Source organism: Condylura cristata, unplaced genomic scaffold (assembly GCF_000260355.1).
Source record: "Condylura cristata isolate star-nosed mole 26May11 unplaced genomic scaffold, ConCri1.0 scaffold00007, whole genome shotgun sequence".
NCBI classification, from domain to species: Eukaryota; Metazoa; Chordata; class Mammalia; order Eulipotyphla; family Talpidae; genus Condylura; species Condylura cristata.
Window position 1 is genome coordinate 50748339 of NW_004567108.1, and position 23416 is coordinate 50771754.

General features: G+C 38.5%; 1 protein-coding gene across 2 annotated transcripts in view; it reads right to left on the minus strand.

Annotated features, from left to right (window-relative positions):
* Positions 1 to 23416, minus strand: part of ITGA1 (integrin, alpha 1) — a 147500-nt gene that overhangs the window by 47369 nt on the left and 76715 nt on the right. For both annotated transcript variants that reach the window (XM_004678330.2, XM_012721859.1), the window contains exons 7-8: positions 7796 to 7944; positions 5110 to 5260 (exon numbers count right to left, since the gene is read on the minus strand). In XM_004678330.2, coding sequence (XP_004678387.2) covers positions 5110 to 5260; positions 7796 to 7944 — 300 coding nt within the window. The remainder of the gene's footprint in view (positions 1 to 5109; positions 5261 to 7795; positions 7945 to 23416) is intronic.

Genomic DNA, 23416 nt, shown 5'->3' on the forward strand with positions numbered 1-23416 from the left:
TGTGTGTGTGTGTGTGTGTGTGTGTGTGTGTGTTTGTCTGGCTCCTTTCCCCTTGGCATAACATATTTGAAACTCGTCCATGTTGCCGCACGTACTAGAAGTTCAGTCTTTCTTACTGCTGAGTAGGCTGACTGCACAGCCTCACTGCCATATATTTGGTGAGGGTATTTAGGTTGTTTTCACTTTCAAGTGATTATGAAGATATCTGCTATAAATATTTGCACATAGTTTCCTCAGGTACAGTGCTCTAATTTTACCTGCAAGGAACTTATAGTCTCTTTGAAGAAGTAAGCTATTAAAACTAGAACTGGCTATAAGTAATTAGTGTACTTCTTGGAAAGCTTTTTGGCTTTGACTTACTCTCCACTACTACACCCAGACTTCAGGTGGGAAGGACTATTCCAGAGGTTTCCAAGTTGCACCAGAACACAAAATTCCATTCCTGTCTACTTGGCTAAAAGCAAGTGTCAAACATCACACACTGCTTACATTTGATGAGACCCCTGGTGTTTTTCCTGCTTTAGTTACTTAATGGAGAAAGTGAGTTAATGGAGAGTACAGAAGTATCCAGATAGGAAAGGAAACCCCAATGGCCACTTTCTCTAATTATATTGAAAAAAAAAAACTTTCTTATTTAAAAACAATATTAAGATAATTTTCTTACACTTGATCTCTCATCCCATCAGAGTAGTGTGGCAGAGGCAGCTCTAAGTCTTCAAGCTCTAGAGTCTCTTCAATATCTCCGGGGTTGGTTTTAGGATCATGGGCAATGTGTTCAGCATCTCACTCTCTACCGGGCATTCTTCTCTGGGCACACTGTTGGACTCTGTTTTTGTCAAGGATTTTGCTAAGCTTGGGATTCTTTTAAATGCATACAAACTGCATCATCTGAAGCCCTAGAGTCCCTATGGATTTACCTGATGTATTCTATAGATTATGTGCCATCTGGCCTGAGACACAGTCATCTCTCCTCTCTGGTTCCTATTTAACATATACTGATTTACTAGCACATGGCCATGCAATTTCCATTTCATTTATAAATTGATGCCATTGTATATGAAATATTATAAACATCGAGGTTCTCAGTTGTGATGTAAATGTTAGCAGAGCTTTGGTGACTGGACAGAGACAAATACGTAGTGTCGTGGGGACAATGCCCACATGTCCAGCATCAACTTTTACTAGGAATAAAAAGAATGCATAACTGCAAATATTTACATGAAAAAATGTGAGAAATCACAAAATCACATGCATGTGATATGCATATAGTTTTGAACTATTCTGTATCACAGAATGCAAGTGAAAATAGCAAGAAATGTACTTTGATCCTGCACCCAAGGGTCTGAGAGCTTTCAAAAATATTACTTTTCTATGAATGAGAAAATAGAAAAAAAACCCTGAAATTATTTGTTTTACTTAATAAAAACATGTCAAGCTGAGGTATTTTGTATTATGCTAATATTACCTGTAATAGACATCAGAATTGAAGCTCTCTTGAGGCAGATAAGTCAAATGTAAAGTGTACAATTCATTTACTTCAGGTACATGGTTTTCATGCTTAAATAACTGAAATTCTAAAGTACTTTCTAACTTCTCTATTTTCATTTGAATGCTGTGTATTACCCATTATATATCATTTAAGATTAGAATCTGAATATAAAACAGGGCTTCACAAGAATGTCTATTATTATTTTTTGAAAAAGGATTAATTTATTTATTCATAGAGAATTAGGGTACAAGCTAGACGTGCAGAGGCGGTGAGATGCTTCACCAGAGACAGAGTGGAGAGCAGAACCGGCAATTCAAGGAAGTACACCGCCGAGGAGAGCAGCGGGAGAGACGGGAGAGGTCTGCAGCGCCATGTGGATCACCTCAGGTACGGGATCGAACTCACACTGCAGCGAGCTTGCAGTACCACCAGCAAGCGCCCGAATATGTATTATTCTTAATTGACAGAGGTAGAAATAATATAGTGAGAACTAAAACCAGCTCAAGACCTTATGAAATTCAGAAATTTAATGAAGCATGTTTGCAGTTTTATATCAGGGGGCTTATGTTTTCAATAAGTAATCATCTTGGAGTGTTGTTTCCTCTCAAAATGAATCTCTGTGGTGTCAGGATCAAATGATGGGTAAAAATAGATGGAATGAAAGGCACAGTACAGGTAATAATTGGCTAGAACTCAGAGTATATTTAAAAATGTGAAGTGTGAAATGAACCTCAACAGATGTCCAAGAACTTTGGGTGAATGCAGAGAGAGGACATAAAATAATTATCTTAGCAAAATAAAAAATACAAGATTCACTGGGGGGAACTATAGCAAATAACTGTTAAGTTAACTGTTAAATAACTGTTAAAAGTTAACTTTTTCTTTACATTTTTATGTATACCACTTCAAAGTGTACATTGATAATAATTCATTGGTTAAAATGGGCAAGAAATTCATATGCTTTGATTCTCCAGGAAGATTAATGCAATTATAAACTATTTCACTAGTTGGGAGGCAAAGCATAAATTAGCAAGTAAGGACCCAACAAAGGGAAATTCAGTGACTTAAGGACAAAATATGTGAATATGTGGGAGATACAATGTAAAAGTGATACAAGATACACTTAAGATTAAAAGGTTGATCACTGAGAAGAAGGATCTTTCCAGTGAAGTTTTTCTGATATTGCCAGTGCTTCTGATGGTTAATTCAGTTCATGGCCTGAATGTAAAGTACCAGTGGTGGCAGAACACATGTTCTGGAAGAAGTCGGACAGTTAGCAAGTGATAGCAACTCTTATTCCCAGTGACTGTGAATTCTGACTCATTAAAAACTATTTATATTAAGGTTTCCCTTCCTTTAGATGAAAAGCACATCCTACAGAGGTGAGGTTGAAGAAATTGAGAACAAGTTTCAGTCTAGGGGGAATACCTGAAGATAGTCCATCCATCTGAAGATAGATTCCATCTGTCTCTAAAGCACTGTAATTTTATTCTTTCCTTGTTACAAAATCTTGAGTTAAAGATTCTTAAGGAAAATAATGTTAAATGATTGCCTATTCTGATATTGAATTAGATGTTTTCAGTCTTTATCTTACTGATTCTGTGTGTGTGTGTGTGTATGAGAGAGAGAATTACCCTATTTTACAGATGAAGACACTGAAACTGACAACTTATCCAGTCACAGAGCCAGCAGAAAGCAGACAGAATTTGAACAAAGTTATTACTGACTCTAAAATAGCATCTCTATCCTTCTCCCATCCCTTTCTACCTTTCACTTCTAGAAAATCATTTTCTAATGATTTGATTCTCCAAGAAGAATCATTTTCTAATGATTTTTATTAGAAAATCATTTAAGGTTGCAACACATAATGGTATGAGATCATTGCCTCTGTGCTGGTGTCTTTTTCCTCTGGTACAAAGGGAGGATGAAGTGGAGACTCTGGTGACCCTGAGAACTGGGAGAAAGAGTGGAAATATATGAGCATGGGTCTGTGACAACATCCAGAGTTGTATGACAGCAGGAAGGAGAAAACAGAGCCTGGACCAGAATCTTAAATGACTAAGAAAGCCATAGGAGAGGGCCATAGGAGAGACAAGGGTAGAATCTGGAGCCTTGGTTCTGTGACTTATAGCCACGTTTCTGCTGACTCTTAGCTTCCTCATTCATAAAAGAAGGAAAGTGAAATTTGGCCTACTTTCTTTGGGGTGTTGTGCAGAACAAAATATGATATGTTGGCCGAAGGTCCAAGAAAAACCACTGTGGCTTATAAGTGGCAGTTTAAATTATTTTCCTTGTTCGAATGGTGGCGTCTGTGTGTCTGTTTTGAGTGTTCCTCTCCATGGGGCAGTGCCCTGACAGCTGAATTAACCAAGTTTACTGAGAATTTGATTTTGAAAATAACTGCTAATAGAACTGGTATGTTTTCAGTAAGCCATACATATTTTATAGATAAAAGTTATTAATAGTGGGCTGATTTGTATTTATATAGGTCTGTTTAGAAAGAGCCATAATACTTTCTATGCAGTATTTTCTATATCACTAACAGCAGGCTAGGATTTTCCTTGGAACCAAAGGAAATGACATTTCCGGTCCTCCCACACTCCTGTTCCTCCACTGCATTTGTCCAGCTTAATGCAATCACAGAAAGAGCCTATTTTTCTAGCTGCTGGCTGCTTCACTTTGATGGCACAGTTTAGGGACCAGAGGTGTGGAGGACATGTCTGTGCACAGGGTGCATTAAGCAAATGATGTGTCTGGTTCCTCCTTTTCCACTAATGATATTAAGAAGTAATACCCGAGGTAGCTGCAGAACCCCATAAGAAAGTCTTGCCACACAGCTATATTTTCACCTACTTAGAATGCCAGGGTAGACAAATAGTAGATGACTTTCACTTCTTTTCTACAAAGTAAAGAATTGTAGGTATGGGAAAATAATGGTTGAGTGCTAGTACACAGAGCTATGTCCAGATTTCTACTTTTACACATTGCAGACAAAAATTATTAATTAGCAGGATGTTACCTTATGTGTCTTGTCTTCCTCTCTCCATCCTTCTCTTCCTCCTCTGACTCCCTTCCCTTCATCCTCTCTTCTCCCTTACCTTTCCTTTTTTTACTCTTTGTTCCTCTACTTTTCCCTCTTCCTACCCTCTACTCGTTCTCTCCCTATGTTTGTCCCTTTCTTTATCTCCACCTCTCTTCCTTATTTTTTTATATGTAATTTATATTTTTACATCATTTTGTGCATTTTTTTTTATCCCAGCTGTAATCCCCGTGGGCCTCCAATCACCAAATCACCCGTGTGTCATCACCATAGTCCAATGCATTTCTCTTTCCCCACTGTTCTTGTTCCTTCTTATTTTTTTTCTCCTTTTTCTTGTTTTTATCTTTAATGTTTTGTTCCTTCCTTTTTTTCCATGATTATTAAGTCTTTGTTTGACCTGGTGCTGTGCTCGGCACTGAGAATACAAAGGGGCAAGACTAATTCTGCCGTTGCGGAGTTTACCTCCTTAAAGAGAAGCTTCTCCCTTTTTACCTGTCTGTGTCACTTTCATAAACTGGCAATTGAAACACACACTTTCCTTTCACAGGAGTTGGAGAGTCATCTCTAGCCATGTACTTACAGCTATGGAAAAACGCTGAATGTTTTCATCCTCACAGTCTTTGATGACCTTACTCAGTTGGTGATTGTCATGGGACTCTCCATCCGTCACAATTACCATGACTTTTTTAACCCCTCTTCGGGCTCCCCTGGCTTCCGTGAAAGCTTCCTTCCTAGTACAGATCACAGACACAAGAGAAGCAAGTAAAATACCACCCCAAATCAGGTAGAAACAATAAACAAAACAAAACCCCTGACAGATCTCGTAGCCCAGTGCTTCCCCTCCAAGATCATCATAGACACCCATTGTTCAAGCTGGGAGGTATGATGACCACTCTTTGAAATATTTTTAGATTTATTCCAGATGATGGAGAGGTCGCCATTTTGCTAATCATCACATTTCCCATATATAAAAGCGAGCAATATTGAATTCTTTGGAAACTTCAAAAGAAGGGTGTGACTGAGAGCAGACATCAGATTTAGAGAAGGTCAGATCTTAAATACTCTCCAAACCACTCCTTTTTCTAGAAACACTCCTTTTCTGGTGTGAAGGGCACCCTTTCTCCTGCTTTTGGCAGACACTTTGATTTAGCCCTCATTTCCCCATACCTACTCAGATATTCATATTGGAAGTTCTCTGAGGAAGGGAGGGAAGATAGTTTGGTTTGAGTGTTCTGTGCATGGGGACAATCAGACATAGAACTATATGACTACAATGAGTGATGTGGATATCAGACAAGATTCAGTCTTTCTTTTTTTATGGTTCTAATTCCTTAGAGGATCTCTAAAATTTCCTTATTATATCAAAGATCAAGGCCATAACTGAATCAATATCTGCTAAAGGAGATGATTGAAAGAACTTTCTAGAAAATCTGGTGACTCTGCAACTAGAACTAGCTTTGTAAAACATAAGAACACTCATTAGCATAACTCCTAAATATTCTTTCTGTTTCAATTTTATTCCTTATCAAATTTCCTTGACCTCCAAATACCGACATTTAGTATCCTTTCTTTGAATTAAGCATTAACTTCCTTGCATACTTTTAAACATTAAAATATCCCTCCCAAATCCCTTTCTTTGGAGCAGGAGAATTTGGGCCTTATGGTTTAATCCTGTGAGCATGTTGACAAGAAAGAAAGATTGGAATAGGGATCATGGAACACAAAAAATATTTTGAACAGAGAGATACTAAAAGTGGAATAAAGTATTCTAAACATTGTTTGCAACTGGCCCTCCTTCAAAGGAATGAAGAGCAATTAAAAATATGCTTAAACATGAAAAACTAATGTGCAAGAATACTTGGTAATATCATATTAATGAGTTTTATTTGTTGACAAAACTCAGTAAACTCTATGTCCTACAGCTATACCCTTTGTGAAACATGTAGGCAAAACCCATATAGGGCCATGGTATTCAGACTGGTATTTATGCATGAGCAAAAGCAGCCAGAGTGTTCTTCAGTTAGTTTTCAAAGATGAATATTCATACTTAAGTGGTTGCCTTTGGAAAAAGCACAGCTCCCTTCAGGCTCAGAGCTTTCAAATAACACTTTGATTTACTTTGAATGTGTGGCCACATTTAGTCAATTATTCAAGAGGGTACATTCATTCCACCTAAACATGTGCACTTTTGTGCATTCAAATTGGTGATCCTACGGGCAGGTAAACGTAAAGTTACTCCATCTGTATGTGGTTACTCTCAATTGGGCCCCATATAACTAGAACCACATGCTTTTCTTACACTTAAGAGTCTAAAGCTGCACATGCAATTTTATACTTTTGAACATCTAACCCATTCTTTGGCATATCCATATTCAGTCTGTTATCCCTTAGAGCAGTGAGTTTATCAGGCAGGGTGGGGGAAAGTGCAGGTGATTAGCTCCTCAGAATCAAGTGAGAGTCCACAAGTTGAAGGCACATGACAGAAGGATCCTCAACAGATTTGATTTGCTGTGATTTTGGTATTTAGTTCTTATTCAGAAACTTACTAGCTTTAATGGTGACTAAGGGGAGGAATAGCTAGACAAAAGATATGAGTGAGATCAGAGAAAAGGACAGTGCAGTAGGCTTTTAGAAAATGAAGTCCAGCCAGAGAGGATAACAAGCCGTCTGTGAAGGTACTGTGGGAAGGAGAGGAGAAGGGACATTCATGAAGGGAACTTAGAGAAAGACAAGGAGAAGAAAGAAAGAAAAGGCACTACAGACAATTAAATCCTTCCCATTTTTTTTCATATTTTCGCTGAAATTTATTTCAAACAAGACAATATCTAATTTGGTCTCTTATAAACTCTTATTTAAGAGTTTCAATAACTCTTTATCAGTTTCTATAAAATTATAGCTGGGAAGATATAAATAAATGTTGAGAAGAAGTGGGTTAATATTAATTCATTTTATTTTTAGATTGAGACTCTTTGAATCTGGAAAAAAAGAAAGAAAGAAATAAGAGATTCAACTAGTACTATATCTTAGTACCAAAATGCTACTTGGTGGACTACAGTGATGTTTTGACTGATTTTCTATCAATTATACACTTTGAATTATAGAAAAAGCTCATCCTATAACCACTAGCTAATCAGTTGAATCTAATTTTGAGCAAAAATGGCTTAAATATTGTTAGGTAGACGTTCTAAAAAGCTACAATGTGCTTGACTGTGAATAGTTGTTTGTGTACAGTCTATTCACTTTGGTTTCTCGTTTATCCATGGTACCTTGCTGTCTCTATTCCAAGGGCTGTCATAGTCTGGCGGCCACCTCTTTGGACTATTTTATTTGCTGCAGCAAGTACTTCTTCAGTCGATGAGTACTTATTGAGGTTGAATTCATGGGTCACATTTTCTCCATACTGTACAATTCCAACCTGAAACACCAAGCCGCTATGAGTAAGATACTATGCTTCAATGTTCTTCAGTTTAAACATTCAGCTTAAATGTAATAAACTTTAGCCTTTCAGAGGGGTATAACAATCTGTCAGTATGTAAACCCTTCCTTTTTGACAGCAGTAGTCATTGTTATTCTGGGGATACATACTCATAGCCCAAAGAACAAAATGAAAGTGATGTTATTAAAATTTTCAAATGCTTCATTAATCTCTTCAGTAGTTTTACAGAATGCTTCTGTAGTAGACCTGGGGGGGGGGCTAGAATGTGAAACACACTGTAATCTCTGACTTCATGAAGCTTCAAAACCAGAGAGAGAGAAAGATCAAACACACAGTCTAAATGTACATCCAAATGCAAGTTCAATTACAAATTGTGGAAAGGGCTGGAACAGAAAAGGTGTCATTTACAAATATAACCTGGGGCCTGTTTTAAAATGGGGGCTCACAGAAGGTTTCTGAGAAGTGCTAGTGAAGTCTAGGGGTACAGGATAGCTGCAGGGAGGGTGGAGCCCTGTTCTGGATGGCGACTGAGAGGGAGGATGGTGTCCTCCCCCAGTGAATTGTGAGTGTGGAAATACTGATCTGGGAAAGAAGCGGGTATTCCCAAGCACAGAGTGAAAAATCAGGAAGCCTAGTCCAGGCTGTGCGGGGATGGCAGAGCAAGAGAAGGCTGCAGGAACCTGATAAGGCGCATACATCTCCATGCTTTATCTACTTCATTTTCCTCAGACCAGCCCTTCTCCCCACCAGCTCTCTTTGTGTGTTGCATCTTCCCTTTCTCCCACCTTCCTGCCTTCCTCTTCTCAGTCCCTCTTTTCCACAGTTAGATAACGAATGCGACTACCTACAGAGTCCTCATGCAAGAGAATGACACAGAACAGTATGTACTCCAGACTTGATTTTCCTTGTTCCATATTCCATGTCCCTCCAGATGCCCATTTTTCTTACCCGTGTTTCCACATCTTCCTTTTCTACAGGTTGATGTGAACCAGTAATATACACAATGAGTTGTGACTGAAGATAACATTTTGTTTGACCTTCGGCCCCAAAATTAGGGACTCAGAAAATTAATTATCCAAAGGAAATGTCCTTTAAACACAGGGATTCTGGACACTTTATTTCTTAGGCAGGAGAAGATGCCTTCTTTCTAAGCCAATTGGCTAATTTGTCCTTTGCTAAAGTTAGCTCTGGTGCTTGCTTTAGAGACGACCCTACTTCCCAGTGACACAAACGATTGGTATCTATCTTCCAGCTTTCTGCTGATGCTTCTCCTGACAGAACTCTGTAGATTCAATTAGACATATGACTTTTAGATGAATTTCCAAAGCTAGCTCTTTTTGCAAACCAGAAACACATACTCTGATGTTGCAAAAGGAACTTTGGTGCCACTTTGTGGCAGGAATATGATGAAGGAAACAGTCATTGAGCAGGTTTGCAAGGCAAGACTTGCTATCTGAGCAAGTCATTTATTGGAAGGCTATAGGCTAGTAAAAGCTGATCATATGACAATGGTATGAGGAATACAGCCTGGAGAGTAGGCTGGGAATGGGGGATAAAGTTTTATGAGGGACAGGGAAAGCGACATGGAAACCATACGTCAAGACACATTTGCATCAGCATAGCATTTGATGTTATCACAGGCAGTTATCCCAAGACTGCTATGGAGATAGTCATATAATCAAGTTAACCGTGGCCTAGCCGTCCCCAGGGCTGCCTCAGGATATGAGCTATACTCACTCTGTAGGTAGTCAAGGAACGCTCTGCTGTGATTTGTAGACAACAAATAGCTCACAGTTGCCCACGAGTGCCCAGCTCATAGGAACCCACACTCTGTCATTTGGAGAAACAAATTAGGTCCCTCCATTTAAAATACTCTTTACATCCATCTTTGGGCTATCTTCTAGAGAGCATTAGACATCTTGGATCAATTATGCTGCTATGCCAAAACAAGAATAGTATCTTATATTTTCACTGTATTTTGAAACTTACTTTCTTAATTTATTCAAATTAACATGAAATATAATTTCTAAATGAAATAACTGTGTTTAACAAGCTCCCTACCTATAGTAAAGAAGATGAAGGTCAGGTTTAAAAAATCTACCCCATAGCTCAGAGATCTTTCCAATACACTCATCTCACCGCTCACCAATAACGCACCTCCTAAAACCCTGCATTCCTTACTCACCTCATCCTGCTAATATATGGTAAAAGCTGCCATTAATTCATGGCAACCAATTCATCTAGCCAGTTAGCCAACCAAGATGCACTAGATGCACTAGGGACTATAATAGAACAAATTAAAAATAAGTGATCATATTTTTTGAAAAAGAATATAATCATCATTCCTAGAGTTACTTAGGCAGGCATAAGGTAAAAGAGTAACTGTGTCAGACAGAGGAATATAAATACCATTTATTTGTGGAAAATAGAGAAATACAATTGACAAAAATACACAAAAAGAAACTCTTAAACTATAATAACAAAATGGTGATTACCAGAAGGGAAGTACAGATGGGGATAAATACACTGAGTAAAAGGGGATCAGTTATTTGGTGGAGAATGGAAATGAGAGTTTTCGTAGTAATTATAATGTGGTTTATAGAATTATAATGCTCTACACTTGGAACCTATATCATATTATAAGTTACCGTAATATTTTATAAACTAAAAATAAAAATAAAAACCTGTCTTCGGAAATCATATTATTAGTGGACATGTTGGTATTGTTCTAAGATTGTCATGTGATTAGTATTAGATAAACAAATGAGAATTATGAATATATATATATATATATATCGGAAGTGTATATACATATATATATGTAAGTGTAAGACAGGAGACAGCATAAGCTGAATTGACATGCAATCTGCTCAAACCATTTCCGGGGTAGCCATCTTCTTCCATGAATATATCTTTCTGTTAGTATCTTTCACCTTCTGTCTTAAAACCATATAATATTATATTTACATGGAATAACCAGAAATTCCTTTGGGAACAAGGTAGGATACCACTAACTACACTAAATATAACAAAACAAATGAGAACAGACTCATGACTCTAATTCAGTGTATGTCCGTGACATACAAGTGATTGTCACAGGCAGATATGTCTTTATTGCCATTGTTTCAGTGTATATAATGTTCAGTATAAATAAAAGTGAAATTCTTTTGTTGCTTAGATAATCATTTGCCTAATTTTAAGTAACAGAGTGAATAAAGCTGCTGTGGAAGTTAATTGCTAATCCATTCAGGACACTTACTGAGTTAGTTTTGTTTCTATTTCCCATTGTTTTTATTTGGTTAAGCATGAGAACTTTGAAAATTGTTATGGCTTGCATTATTCTTGGAAAATTTATTACTTGAATAAATCTACTGCACACCCTGTCTGTCATTTTTCTGACTTCCTGGGCTTCAGTAATCTTACCCTCCCATTCACCTTTTGCCATCCATTCCCAAGGTCTTACCCTTGACTTTGTCATCTGAAAAAATGTCAGCACTTTAATCTCAATTTCAAGCATTCTTCTCTTTGACCATTAACTTTGGCTCATTTACCTTGCATATCTAATTCATCAATTTCTTGACCACATCAAGACTCCCCATTTTTTTATTCTGCCTAGCACCAGATTCCATAGTCAGTCACCATAATCATTTACTTGTCAACATGTAACTATATTAACCTTTTTTTTCCCCTCCATTAACTCACTTGGCTAAATTCCAACTCTGTTAAACCCAAATGTCTCTTTTGTGTATGTGCCTGTGACACTGAAAACTGCTAGAGAAAAATCACACAACTTGTAGACTGATCTCATATCCAAGTGATGGTCCTGAATCTCAAATATTGATACACAAAGCACAGCCCATGGATCAACTATGTTGTACTAATGAGTGGACTTTCTAACAGGTTTCTGAGTTCCATCAATTTCTAGTCACATACCGTCAACTCCTCAGGAGAGAATTTCACTTATGCACGGGGAGGTGTTCACAGGAGAAAAGATAGAAGAAGCCATGCCAACTCCACAGGCTGCTTTGTGCTGTAACATTTTATTTGCCATGGGCTTTACGTGTTTTATGTGGAACAACTAGATTTTGTGGACAAACAAATTACCTTCACACCAGAAAGAACAGAAAATATAACACCTTGGTAAGTCATATTAGTGCTTTACATCTTATCTCTATATATACTTCATATGTTTTAATTCTTTATCTATTTTAAGATACAAGATAACTTCCAATTGCCCTTTCCTTTTCCCCTTCTATTACTTTGGTCCTCACAACCCCACTTGAGGCTCTCTTCAGATGATTATCCTTGAAGTGTTAGAGCTGCTTTGCCCTGAAGGCTCAAACTTGTCTGGGAGTCTTCTCTATCCTCACCCTCTCTCACTTTCCCCTCCTTCCCACCAGTTGTCCCTCTCACCACCCCCCTGCTTAACTGGCAAAGGCTGAATGCAGACAATGAAAGACCAGTCCTTCATTCAGATGGACCCCCTCCCAGAGAAGGCTGAGCCCTGACTTCACCTGAAATCTCATTCTGTGGCTTCTCTGCCCTGTTCCCCTAAATCCCTTCCTATTTACATTTGAAAGAACTACCTATTTATTTTTTTTTAGTAATCATTGCCATTTGATTTTTCTGTTCAGGGTTTGTTTCTAGGAATATGGGTCCAAGACAGCTGTTATCTGTATTTCTGCATTTTTACTGTAGCACAGGCCAGGCATCATTACTTTGAACCTGGACCACGACAATGGCTATTCTCTCCACTGCTCATCTCCCCCCTTACATTTCTACTCTCCTTAAATGCTTCAACATACTAATGGCAGATTACCTATCTAGAATTTCTGCTTTCATCACATTATGTATTGTTCAAAAAGCTGATAACTCTTCAGAGCCTATATGGCAATGACTTTCAAGTCTTCTTTAAAAGAAAATTTTTATTCTAATTAAAATAGAAAACAGATAAAACTTCAACAAGCTAGTCCTTGAAAGACTAAATCTATAGGGTAACACTGTTTTCTGCTTCAAACTTCAATAACCCAAGAGTCTGAGCCCACCTTCAGTATTCACCCCCATCTTCAGGACTCCTCAGACTGCACTGTAGCTCTACCCAATGCCATTCTCTAGTCTTTCAACTAAATTCTATATCCATTTGGTGAAATGCTGTACATTTCACTTTGCAAAACTTTTCCCACCTCTTGCCTAGCACAGGCCTTACTGATCTCCTCCCATCGTTGATGCAAACTTGTCTGTCCTGCCCCTGTGAGTCCTGCATTTTTCTCAACTGCTCTGTCTGCATGCTTTATCTCCCTAACTACAAGTTCTAGAGGGGCAAGTGGGGGGTGGGGTGGGGGCAAGGAAGGGCATAGATGATGTCAGAGCTGTTGGTATTTTGCTCTCCCTCACCACTGTTTTGCTTTGCTCACAGCTGACCCGTGTACATTCTTAGTAGATGACTGTAACAGTTCACATAAGTAAGAATAAAACTGAGATAGCATGAAAATAACGATAAGCAGAAAAAGAGATACAAAGAAGTTGGAGAAATGAGAAGAGTGGGCAATGGAAACTCAAATTTTAAGGAAATGACATTCAGTGTAGGTCACTGGCTATTACTCGGGTGCTTATTTTCCTTGGAAACAGACTTAATAAGGCCTGTTGTGTCGTCCCACAGGAAAGCAGTGCAAGTAAAAAACATACATATGTAATGGTTTTCTGAGTACTGGTGTGACCTAGCTTAACAGAAATGGTTTCAGTCCCAGCTTAGTTTATAATTTCTGACAGGTGAAACAGATTCATACTAACATGGTGTGTATATATGCACATTCAACAGACTCATATAAGTGTGAGAATTAAGTAATAGGATAAAAAGAGAGCCAAATGATGAATTACACGGTGAAGAGGCAGGTAGAGAGAGAGTCAAAGTATATTTGTGAAAGCTTCCTGGAGGCAGAACAATCTGGCTTCCTGAATGAGGTGCCCAGGTAAAGAGGTTTTAGAAATGGCCTGAGAAAAATTGAAGCAATTTTTGAGTTTGGAAAATAAGAATACTAATTGAAGGCATTTAAGTCATTTTACAAATGGAGATAAAAAGTAGTAAACATCATATTTAACTTGAAATGTCCAATTGCTTTGGAATAGGGTGGAGCTAGAGAATAGAAATTCAGTAAAGAGCTGGTGAAGAGTAATAGAGGTTGAAGGACACTAGGAATGTTGCTGCATGGGAAAAAGTCAGCATAAATGGCAGCTAAAAGAAGCAACTGGCTTTGGTGTGAGCTATTTTGGAGGGGAAAATGGAGAGTGGACGAAGACAGGAACTCTCGTAAAGGGGCTCACAAGTAGAAGAAACAAATAGGAGAAATATTTACTTTTCAGAGAAAGTAGGATGGGAAATGTTTACCTCCTGGGGGCATGCAGTTTGAATTTCTTGATTAAGTAGAACAAAGACATACATATGAAATTACAGTCCGAGACTATGGAAAACTTAGAGCTGATTCAAGCTGTAACAACAAAATCAGGTGACTGACACTTCTGTAATATGAACAAGAGGTTCGTTACACTTATCAGACCCTTCCACTTAAAGATAAGATACAGTTTGTTTTCAGCTAAGACCCAAATCAATATTTCTTTATCCCAATTTCCAGGGCACACAGAGAGTGAGCAATGATCTCATTCTCTGACCCTCTTTTTCTGTCTTTCTCCCTCTGTTATTTATCAAATAAAAACAAAAGTCACAATTTCAACAAGTATGAAAGAGCAAGACTTCCTCTTTCTCCTGTCTCCAGTTGTTCTATTCAGACACATAACAAAATCTTGTGAAAGCGCTCTTACTGTCTTTCATATGAAAATATGCACGATGTATCACATGTTTTGTGTGGGGCATAGGCAGAAGGCCTGACATATTTTAATCTTACTTAAGGAAGTATTATTTCAACACCCTGACATAGCTTGGGAGCTTTGTCATATAGTGTACTTGTAAGAATGAATGAAATGTTCTGCTTCATTTACCCTCATTATATTCATGAGACACTATCATGCATTGATTTCACCTCATTTCTTTTGTTTTCAAACTGTGACTTTTTTTTTTAAGATTTATTTATTCATACAGAACTGGGGTACAGGTCAGAGATGCGGAGGGTGAGAGGATTCACCAGGGACAGAGTGGGGAGCAGAACAGGCAGATCGACGAAGCACATTGCTGAGGGGAGCAGCGGGCGGGTCAGGAGAGGTCTGCCATGCCATGTGGATCTCCTCTGGGGCAGGTGGGGGTCTAACTCATGCAGAAGTGGCTTAAGCTTATTAGTGCAGTGCTTTAACCCGCTGCACCACTAGGGAGGGCAGAAACTGTGACTTTTAATACAATATTTTAACGTAGTTTGTATTCTTCCAAACATAAGGGGGGAAATATTCCACCCATGGAAGTTCTTTAGATAGTTCTAAGTATCAATTTCAGTTCATAACTACCTTCATTTACTTCTAATTAAAAATAAATAGCATTAAACAAAATTAACAATATAAACTTTCAAAAGTGTCCAAATATAAAAAATAAGGTTGTCTCAGACATCCCACTGATTGGGAAAAAAAATTCTCACATAATACTAGCAATAAAGGATTGATAACAAAGATATACAAAGAACTGATGAAACTCAACAAAAATAAACAACCCCATCAAAAAATGAACAGATGAACTAAAAAGACATTTTTCCAAAGAAGAAATGCAGACAGCCAACAAGCATATGAAAAACTGTTAAACATCACTTGTAATAAGGGAAATGCAAATTAAAATCGCACCAGTGAGAATAGCACATCGTAAAATAATTAGCAACAACAAATGTTGGTGAAGATGTGGAGAAAAAGGACTGGTCTGCAGTGCTGGTGGGAATGAAAACTAGTACAACCACTATGGAAAAACTGTTTAGAGATTTCTCAAACTAATAAAAATGGAGCTTTCATATAACCCAGCAATCCCACTCCTAGGTATCAACCCAAAAGGTACAAAAACATTGATTCAAAAAGACACCTGCACCTGCATGGTTATTGCTGCTTTATTTACAATAGGAAAGACATGGAATCAACCCAATGCCTAAAAGTAGATGACTGGATTAAAAAGATGTGGTATATATACACAATGGAATATTTCTAAGCAATCAAAAAAGATAAACTCATGCCTTTTGCAGCAACATGGTTGGACTTGGAAGGGATCATGCTTATTGAAGTAAGCCAGAAAGAAAAAGAAAAATACGGATGGTTTCACTCATAGCAGGAGCATAAAGGACCGGGGGCAGGGGGCTGAGATAGTAATGAAATTATATACCAGAGACATTTTATGGGGGTGGAGTAGAGAATGGGATAAAAAATGGGGGGGGGGAGTGCACTGGACTTTGGTGATGGCACACGGGTGATTTGGTGATGGGAAGCCCATAGGGATTACAAGTGAGATGGAAAAAGGCACAAAATGATGTAAAAATAAATATTAAAAAAAAAAGGGGCCCTCCCTGGTGGAGCAGTGGGTTAAAGCACAGCACTAAGAAGCTAAAGCCACTTCATCATGAGTTTGATCCGCGCCTGCCGGGGAGGAAACCCACATGACGCGGCAGACCTCTCCTGACCCGCCCGCTGCTCCCCTCAGCAGTGTACTTCGTCAGTCCGCCTGTCCTGCTCCCCACTCTTGTCTCTGGTGAATCCTCTCACCCTCCGCATGTCTGGCCTGTACCCCAGTTCTATATGAATAAATAAATCTTTAAAAAAATAGGGTTGTCTTAGTGGGCTGAGGGTTTCCTCGTTTAAGAAGCTGCTGAAAATAACAAGAACATTCCTGAAAACATGTGTACAAAGTGTATGTGTAGTAAAAAAAAATATGTGGGGAAATCACTAAATATTGTGTGGGGCACAGGCAGAAACTAGAAGAACTTTATCAGCTTTGGAAGTAGCCATGGAAGCCGAACCTTACCCAAAGACAACTTCTTTAAGGTATTTAATTTCTCCAAAGTAGGCTGGAAGTTTCTAATGGCATCCTTGGATTTGGAGGATCACTACATGTTTATCTGACTGTATTTCTGGTTTGGATGTACAGGCCATTGAGGTAAACACTGAGGAGGGGAAAATGACAGATGGCAGTGCTCTAGTTATACTCTCCTCATCAAAACGTCTTAACATCTGAGAAAATAGATTATTTTCAACCAGTAAAATGGCATACACATATAAAAATACTTGAGCATTATAATTTAATCTGCAGTTTTCTATGGGAATTCAACATTGAAAGTATTTTACAGTGAGATGTCACTAACCTGTGCAGAGATCTTTGAGATAGAACCTTATCAAATATTGCATTCAGATGGATATGTCAACTTTCTCTAAATATGCTCCTCTCAGAATTGCAAATAATTACACAAATATGGTAAAATCTCCAGAAACAACATGGAGTTAGGAAGTAACCAAGAGGCAAAGAAAAATACTTCTTGTGATCAATAAAATACTTCATAAATATCAGTAAAGTCAGTGTGAATTAATTACTTGTTAATTAATGGCTTCACTTGTTTTGCCAGTTGAGAAGTGGGGGTAAAATAAATGTAAGCACATATGAGAGTTAGAAGTCACTGAATTTAAAAACTCCCTGATTTTCCTTTCATGGAAAAACAGGAGTAACAAGGATGTTGAAGAAATATAATGTTTGAAATATCTGTTAACTGGGGCCTCCCTGATGATGCAGTGGGTTAAAGCACAGCACTAAGAAGCTAAAGTCACTTCAGCATGAGTTTGATGCTGAAGGTGATCCACAAGGCACATCTGACCTCTCCTGATCCTCCTGCTGCTCCCCTCAGCAATGTATTTCTTCCCTATGCCTGTTCTGCTCCCCACTCTCTCTCTGGTGAATTCTCTCACCACTCCTGCACCTCTGGCCCGTATGCCAGTTCTGTATGCATCAATAAAGAAATCTTTTAAAAATATCTGTTAAGTACTTTGCGTCAAAGAGTTATGGAGAAATGGAATTATTTACTCATTTGGAATTATATTATTGCTTGGTACAGTTAAGTCATTTATAACACCAGGGCCTGAATTTTAGAGACTAGTTAAGTTCCTGGGCTTCTATCCAACAATTAACATTATCAACTCAACAGCTTCTTGAGGAGACTAATGACACAGCAAAAGAAAAAAATTTTCTTGTTCCTGTAAGATGCACAATTGCTTAATATGAAAAGAACTCAGGCTTGGTGTCTGGCCAGTTGTGTTTTCTCTTATCATACTATGGTATAAAAACTCTCCCCTATAGCAGGCTTCTGATGTCATTCAGACAGGGCATGAATGTTGTGATAACACAGGCTGCCTTCCAAGCTGTCAGCACAAACCATTCTCAAGTTATGTGAGTTGAAACCGGGCTTAACCTTTTGTCACTATAGAGCAGGACATAAATGGAATTGATTCACTGTTCATAAAATGAGTGCTCAGAAACTTAAATGAAGTTGCTACACAGTATATGCAGGTCTTAGGAAAACTTGATCTTCAACTGCCCTCTGGTCTAATGGAAAGTGCTGTAAAATGATCAAGGACCAGAAAGGCAAGTATATTCATTCTTGATGTTCAAGTAGATATTTGGGAGAAGAGAGAAGACATGGGAGGTTAGGGCTAGAGGTGAGTGAGGCTAAATGAATAGACAACTGTCCCCAAAGAGCCTGAAACACATATAAAGAATGTCCAGGGATCCCTGGCAAACAGGTGTCTCCTAACTCAATGACTTTAGGAAGCAGAGAAAGAGAGGTTGATAACTATAATATTTTTAAACATAAAGATAAATGAAAATTCCAGGAACTACTTTTTTTTGAGCTTATGTAACTTGCCGCTTATATATGAGACAACATATAAAACTCTGGACTGTGTCCATAAATAGAAGGATTAGGCACCATGCTGTCAATCATGGAGTCTACCATCTACCAGGAGAGACAGACACATGAACTGAAATTGCTGAGTGATGAGAGAACTAGGCGAAAGTGAGCTAGTGTTGTGGGATCATGGGAGGGAAAGACGTCTACCTGGGAAGAGTGTATGGAATAATCACAGAAAATGATAGAGAAAGTGACATTTAAACTGAGCCTTTGAACTTCACCCAGCACTTAGGAATTGAGGTGAAGGGCATTTCAGGCAGAGGGACTCACAGAGCACAGAACAATGTGTACATGTTAGAGTCAGGGAAACTCTGGTGGGTGTGGACAGGAAGGAGGCACTGGGAATAAATGGCACCAGATGGCAGACAATTTCCAGTGTACTGGAGAGGTTGGTATTATTTATCAGGAAATAATAGTGATGGATCAATTCAGAGAGTTGTTGGGTTCAGAGAAATGGGGTCATTGGGTTACTTCAGAAAAGTTTCACCACAGTTCTCCTTTCAGCACTGCACAGCAAGTCTCCCCAAGAGGCTGAGATCTAGTTATACCCAAAGGGCATAAATATATGTATATATACTTAATAATATAATAGTTTATTTTTACATCATTTTGTGCCTTTTTCCATCTCAGTTGCAATCCCCGTGGGCTTCCCATCACCAAATCACCCATGTGCCATCACCATAGTCCAGTGCACTTCTCTCCCCCACACCATTTTTGATCCCATTCCTCATTCCACCCCCATAAAATGTCTCTGGTATATAGTTGTTCATTACTATTATTTTTTTTTCAACTGTAAATGTCATAAATTTTATTTTTTATAGTTGTTCATTATTATTATTTTCTTGCCTGGCCCTTTATACTCCTGCTATGAGTGAAACCATCTGGCATTTTTCCTTTTCTTTCTGGCTTATTTCAAGCTATATTATTATTATTATTATTATTTTAAAAGATTTATTTATTTGTGCATACAGAACTAGGTACAGTCCAGAGGCTCAGGAGTGGTGAGAGGATTCACCAGAGACAGAGTGGGGAGCAGAACAGGCAGATCGATGAAGTACACTGCTGAGGGGAGCAGCGGGCAGGTCAGGAGAGGTCTGCCACACCATGTGGTCACCTCCCGGGCAGGCGGGAATTGAACTCATGCGGAAGTGGCTTTAGCTTTTCAGTGTTGTGCTTTAATCCGCTGTACCACCAGGGAGGGCCCACTAGGGTGATTTTTAAGGAGCAATGATTCTCTACAATGGCCTCAATCTCCTTTTTCCCACCTCTGGTCCGCACCTCTGGAACTTTCTATACCAATCTGAACTTTCTAGAACAGTTGGTGCCTAAGGATTTTTCATTTCAACAGCCGGTTCTATGAAGTTAATCATCTTCACCTCCACCTCCAGTTTCTGGTGTCTTGTGACACCAGTTTCTGGTATTGTGATGTCTCCTTCCCAAATTTTCTGCTGTTCTCCAGTAATAGGATATTTTAAAAAATATTTATTTATTTGTTCATACAGAACTGGGGTACAGGTCAGAGGTGAAGGAGTGGTGTGAGGATTCACCAGAGACAGTGTGGGGAGCAGAACAGGCAGATTGACAAAGTACACTGCTGAGGGGAGCAGCCAGCAAGACAGGAGAGGTGTACTGTGCCATGTGGATCCCTTCCCTGGCTGGGGATCAAATTTGTGCAGAAGCAGCTGTGGCTAACTTCGCAATGCTGGCTGGCTTTAACCCATTGCAGTACAAATGTCATGATCTAAACTTTACTCTGGATAGATAACTTGGGGAAGTGATTTTTTAGAGGTTGAGAGAATGACACTAAGAGCAAGAAGAAATTCACCTTATTCACAGCATCACATTCAGAAGCTCTAGCCTGACTGACAAGGATACAGCTGTTGGGCTCGGACAGGCTTCTTTTCAGACCTCAAAAAGATGAATCAGTCCTTATATTTAAAGCTTCTAGGAAATGAGCCATAAACAAGCAGTAAAAAGAAAGATAAATAATATTCCTAAAATTTAATTAATTCCTCTCTTTCATTTTGCCTGGCTTAATGTTAAGCTCTGCTCTTGATGGGAACAATCTAGACATTGTTCCATTAGTATATTTCACTTTTATATCAAGTCTCAAAATTTACTGGTTTTATTTAGGATAATGCACTTGTATTTGGCATATTTATATCATTCTCATTTATTATTAAAGGCAATGTGATGTTTAGGTATTGAGGATCAATAAGCCCTCCATAATGTTTATGCCATCATATCTTTTATGGCAAGCTCAGAGTGTTTCAGGTTTGTTTTTATAGGTGGTTTTTTAAAAGGCAATTTTATAGCCTTTACTCCACATTGGATAAAAAGCTGGATTACAGATGTTCCTTGCTTATGTTTGCAAAAGTCTTCACAGGGCCACACAGTTATACAGAAGAAATTTTGAATAATTATTTAAAGTCGATGCTATTATCATTTGTGAAGCGTTTCCTTCATGAAGATTAACCATCATATAGAAACTTTAATGCAGCCTTTTAAATTTGATTTTCTTCTTTTTCTTCTCTTTTCCCATTTTTTTTTCTTTCTTTCTTTTCTGAGGTGGTAATTACTTCATAGCTTTGCGACTGCCTTTCAATATTTACAATTACTAAATGGGCAGATCCATGACTGTAAAGAATTGATCATTTGACTTCACCTAGTATGGTAAACAAAAGCTCATGGTATAATTAGAATTCAATTTTTTTTTTGGCTTACCATCAATTTAAAAATTATTTAAGGTGAGGTTCTCCACTCTTCTTGTATGAAAGGTAAATGTGTTATGATGTTTAGTATATAACATCTGTTTTAAAAATCCTATATTTAATCTAGGTCGTGCCATATAAAATTGCTTTATTTGTAGGTCAAAAACATGATCACATGGCAACAATTTCATATGGCTTAACCTAAATTAGATTAAAGTTAATTCCCCTCTTATTCACCCCCAAGGACTGGTCCCCAGTCCACTAAATAGACATATTGTTTCCTCCCAGAGAATGTACAACTCCGTGAAGCCCACCCTTGCAGGATAGAATTCTTTTAGTGGTGAAGCAGAATAGCTCCTCTATAAGAATTCTCAGTACAGAAATATAAAATCCATTGTAGTTCTAAACATAAAAATTGAACAGGATGGTTGGGACATACAAGCAATTGATTGTTACCTCTTTCTCTACAGAACTGAGTTGCTGGCACAGATCCCGCCTGAAGCAGTGATTATAATTCCAAAATCGCCTGGTAGATTTTCTTTCTGAAGTTGTGGAACAACTTCACAAAAAATGGCAGCTGCACTGATTTCCACAAATAGCTGCACAAATTAACATTTTTTATAGTAAAATAGATAAATGAATGTTAAAGTAAAACTAAATATCCAAAAGACTAGTAAATATTCACAACTTAAAACATGTCAAGTATAAGAAGGTGAAATGGTGGACAAAACAGGTGCAAGAGAAGAAAGCAGATCGTGGGAAAAAGAGGTGAGCAAGGGGACCATAAGATCAAGCCTGTGATTTCAGGGGTGACAGTGCAGGAAGTGGGGTGCCAAGAGGCTAGGCCTGGTTCCAGTTAAAAACTGGCCAAGGAAGACTATGGATAGTACAAAGAGAGAGAAAGCATTAGAGATCTTTTACTTAGGGATGTGAAATGGGACCCCACTGTGAAACTTCTCCAGCAATAGCACTCTCAGAAAGGAAAGAACACTGGCTTGAACTGGAGAGTGTGTGTTCTGATCTGCTAACAAGCAAGCGACCTTGAACAAGTCACTTAGTCTCTCCTTTCCTCTTTATACAAACTGGGATTTGGGGCTAAGCATGTTGCTAGTTTTAATTTTATGGCTCCATAAAATTTTATTGATCAAAGTGAAAGAAGATGAGAAGAGAGAGAAGGGGGAAAGGGAAAGAATCCTCAGAGGGGAAAACAAACATGGTCCATGTGGAGAAGCAAGTCATTACTGGGTGCACTTTCAATGGATGTAGAAGGTCTTGCAGCAAGAAGAGACTTAGTAGTCTCTCTAATCTCTGGTAACTCACTTAGGAAGATCAACTACTGAAAGGATTGCACCCATGAAAATTTATATTTTGTGATGGATAAAAGATCACTTTCTTTTAATAAATTTACACTGATTTCAAGATATTCTCTATTGTCCAGTAAGATAAAACACCTCCTTATCCCAACACAGCTCACTGAGGGCTCCTATGTTGTCTTGGAACAGAATCATGACATTTCACCTTGATGTTTGAATCTAGTTTTTAATCTTCCAGGACCATTGCTTTTTGGGAGAATGAATTTGTTTTACATATAAACATGTACATGGAAGTGTGTGTGTGTGTGCTTATGTCACAATTTAAAAGTAGAGGTGACGGACCCTCCCTGGTGGTGCAGCAGGTTAAAGCACAGCACTACAAGTGAGCTGCAGCCGCTTCAGTGCCAGTTTGATCCCCCGCCCCGGAGGTGATCCACATGGTGAGGCAGGCCTCTCCTTCCTCGCCCCTGCTCTGGTGAATCCTCTCACTGCCCCTGCGCCTCTGGCCAATCCTCTCACGGCCCCTGCGACTCTGGCCTGTACTTCCAGTATGAATAAAAAA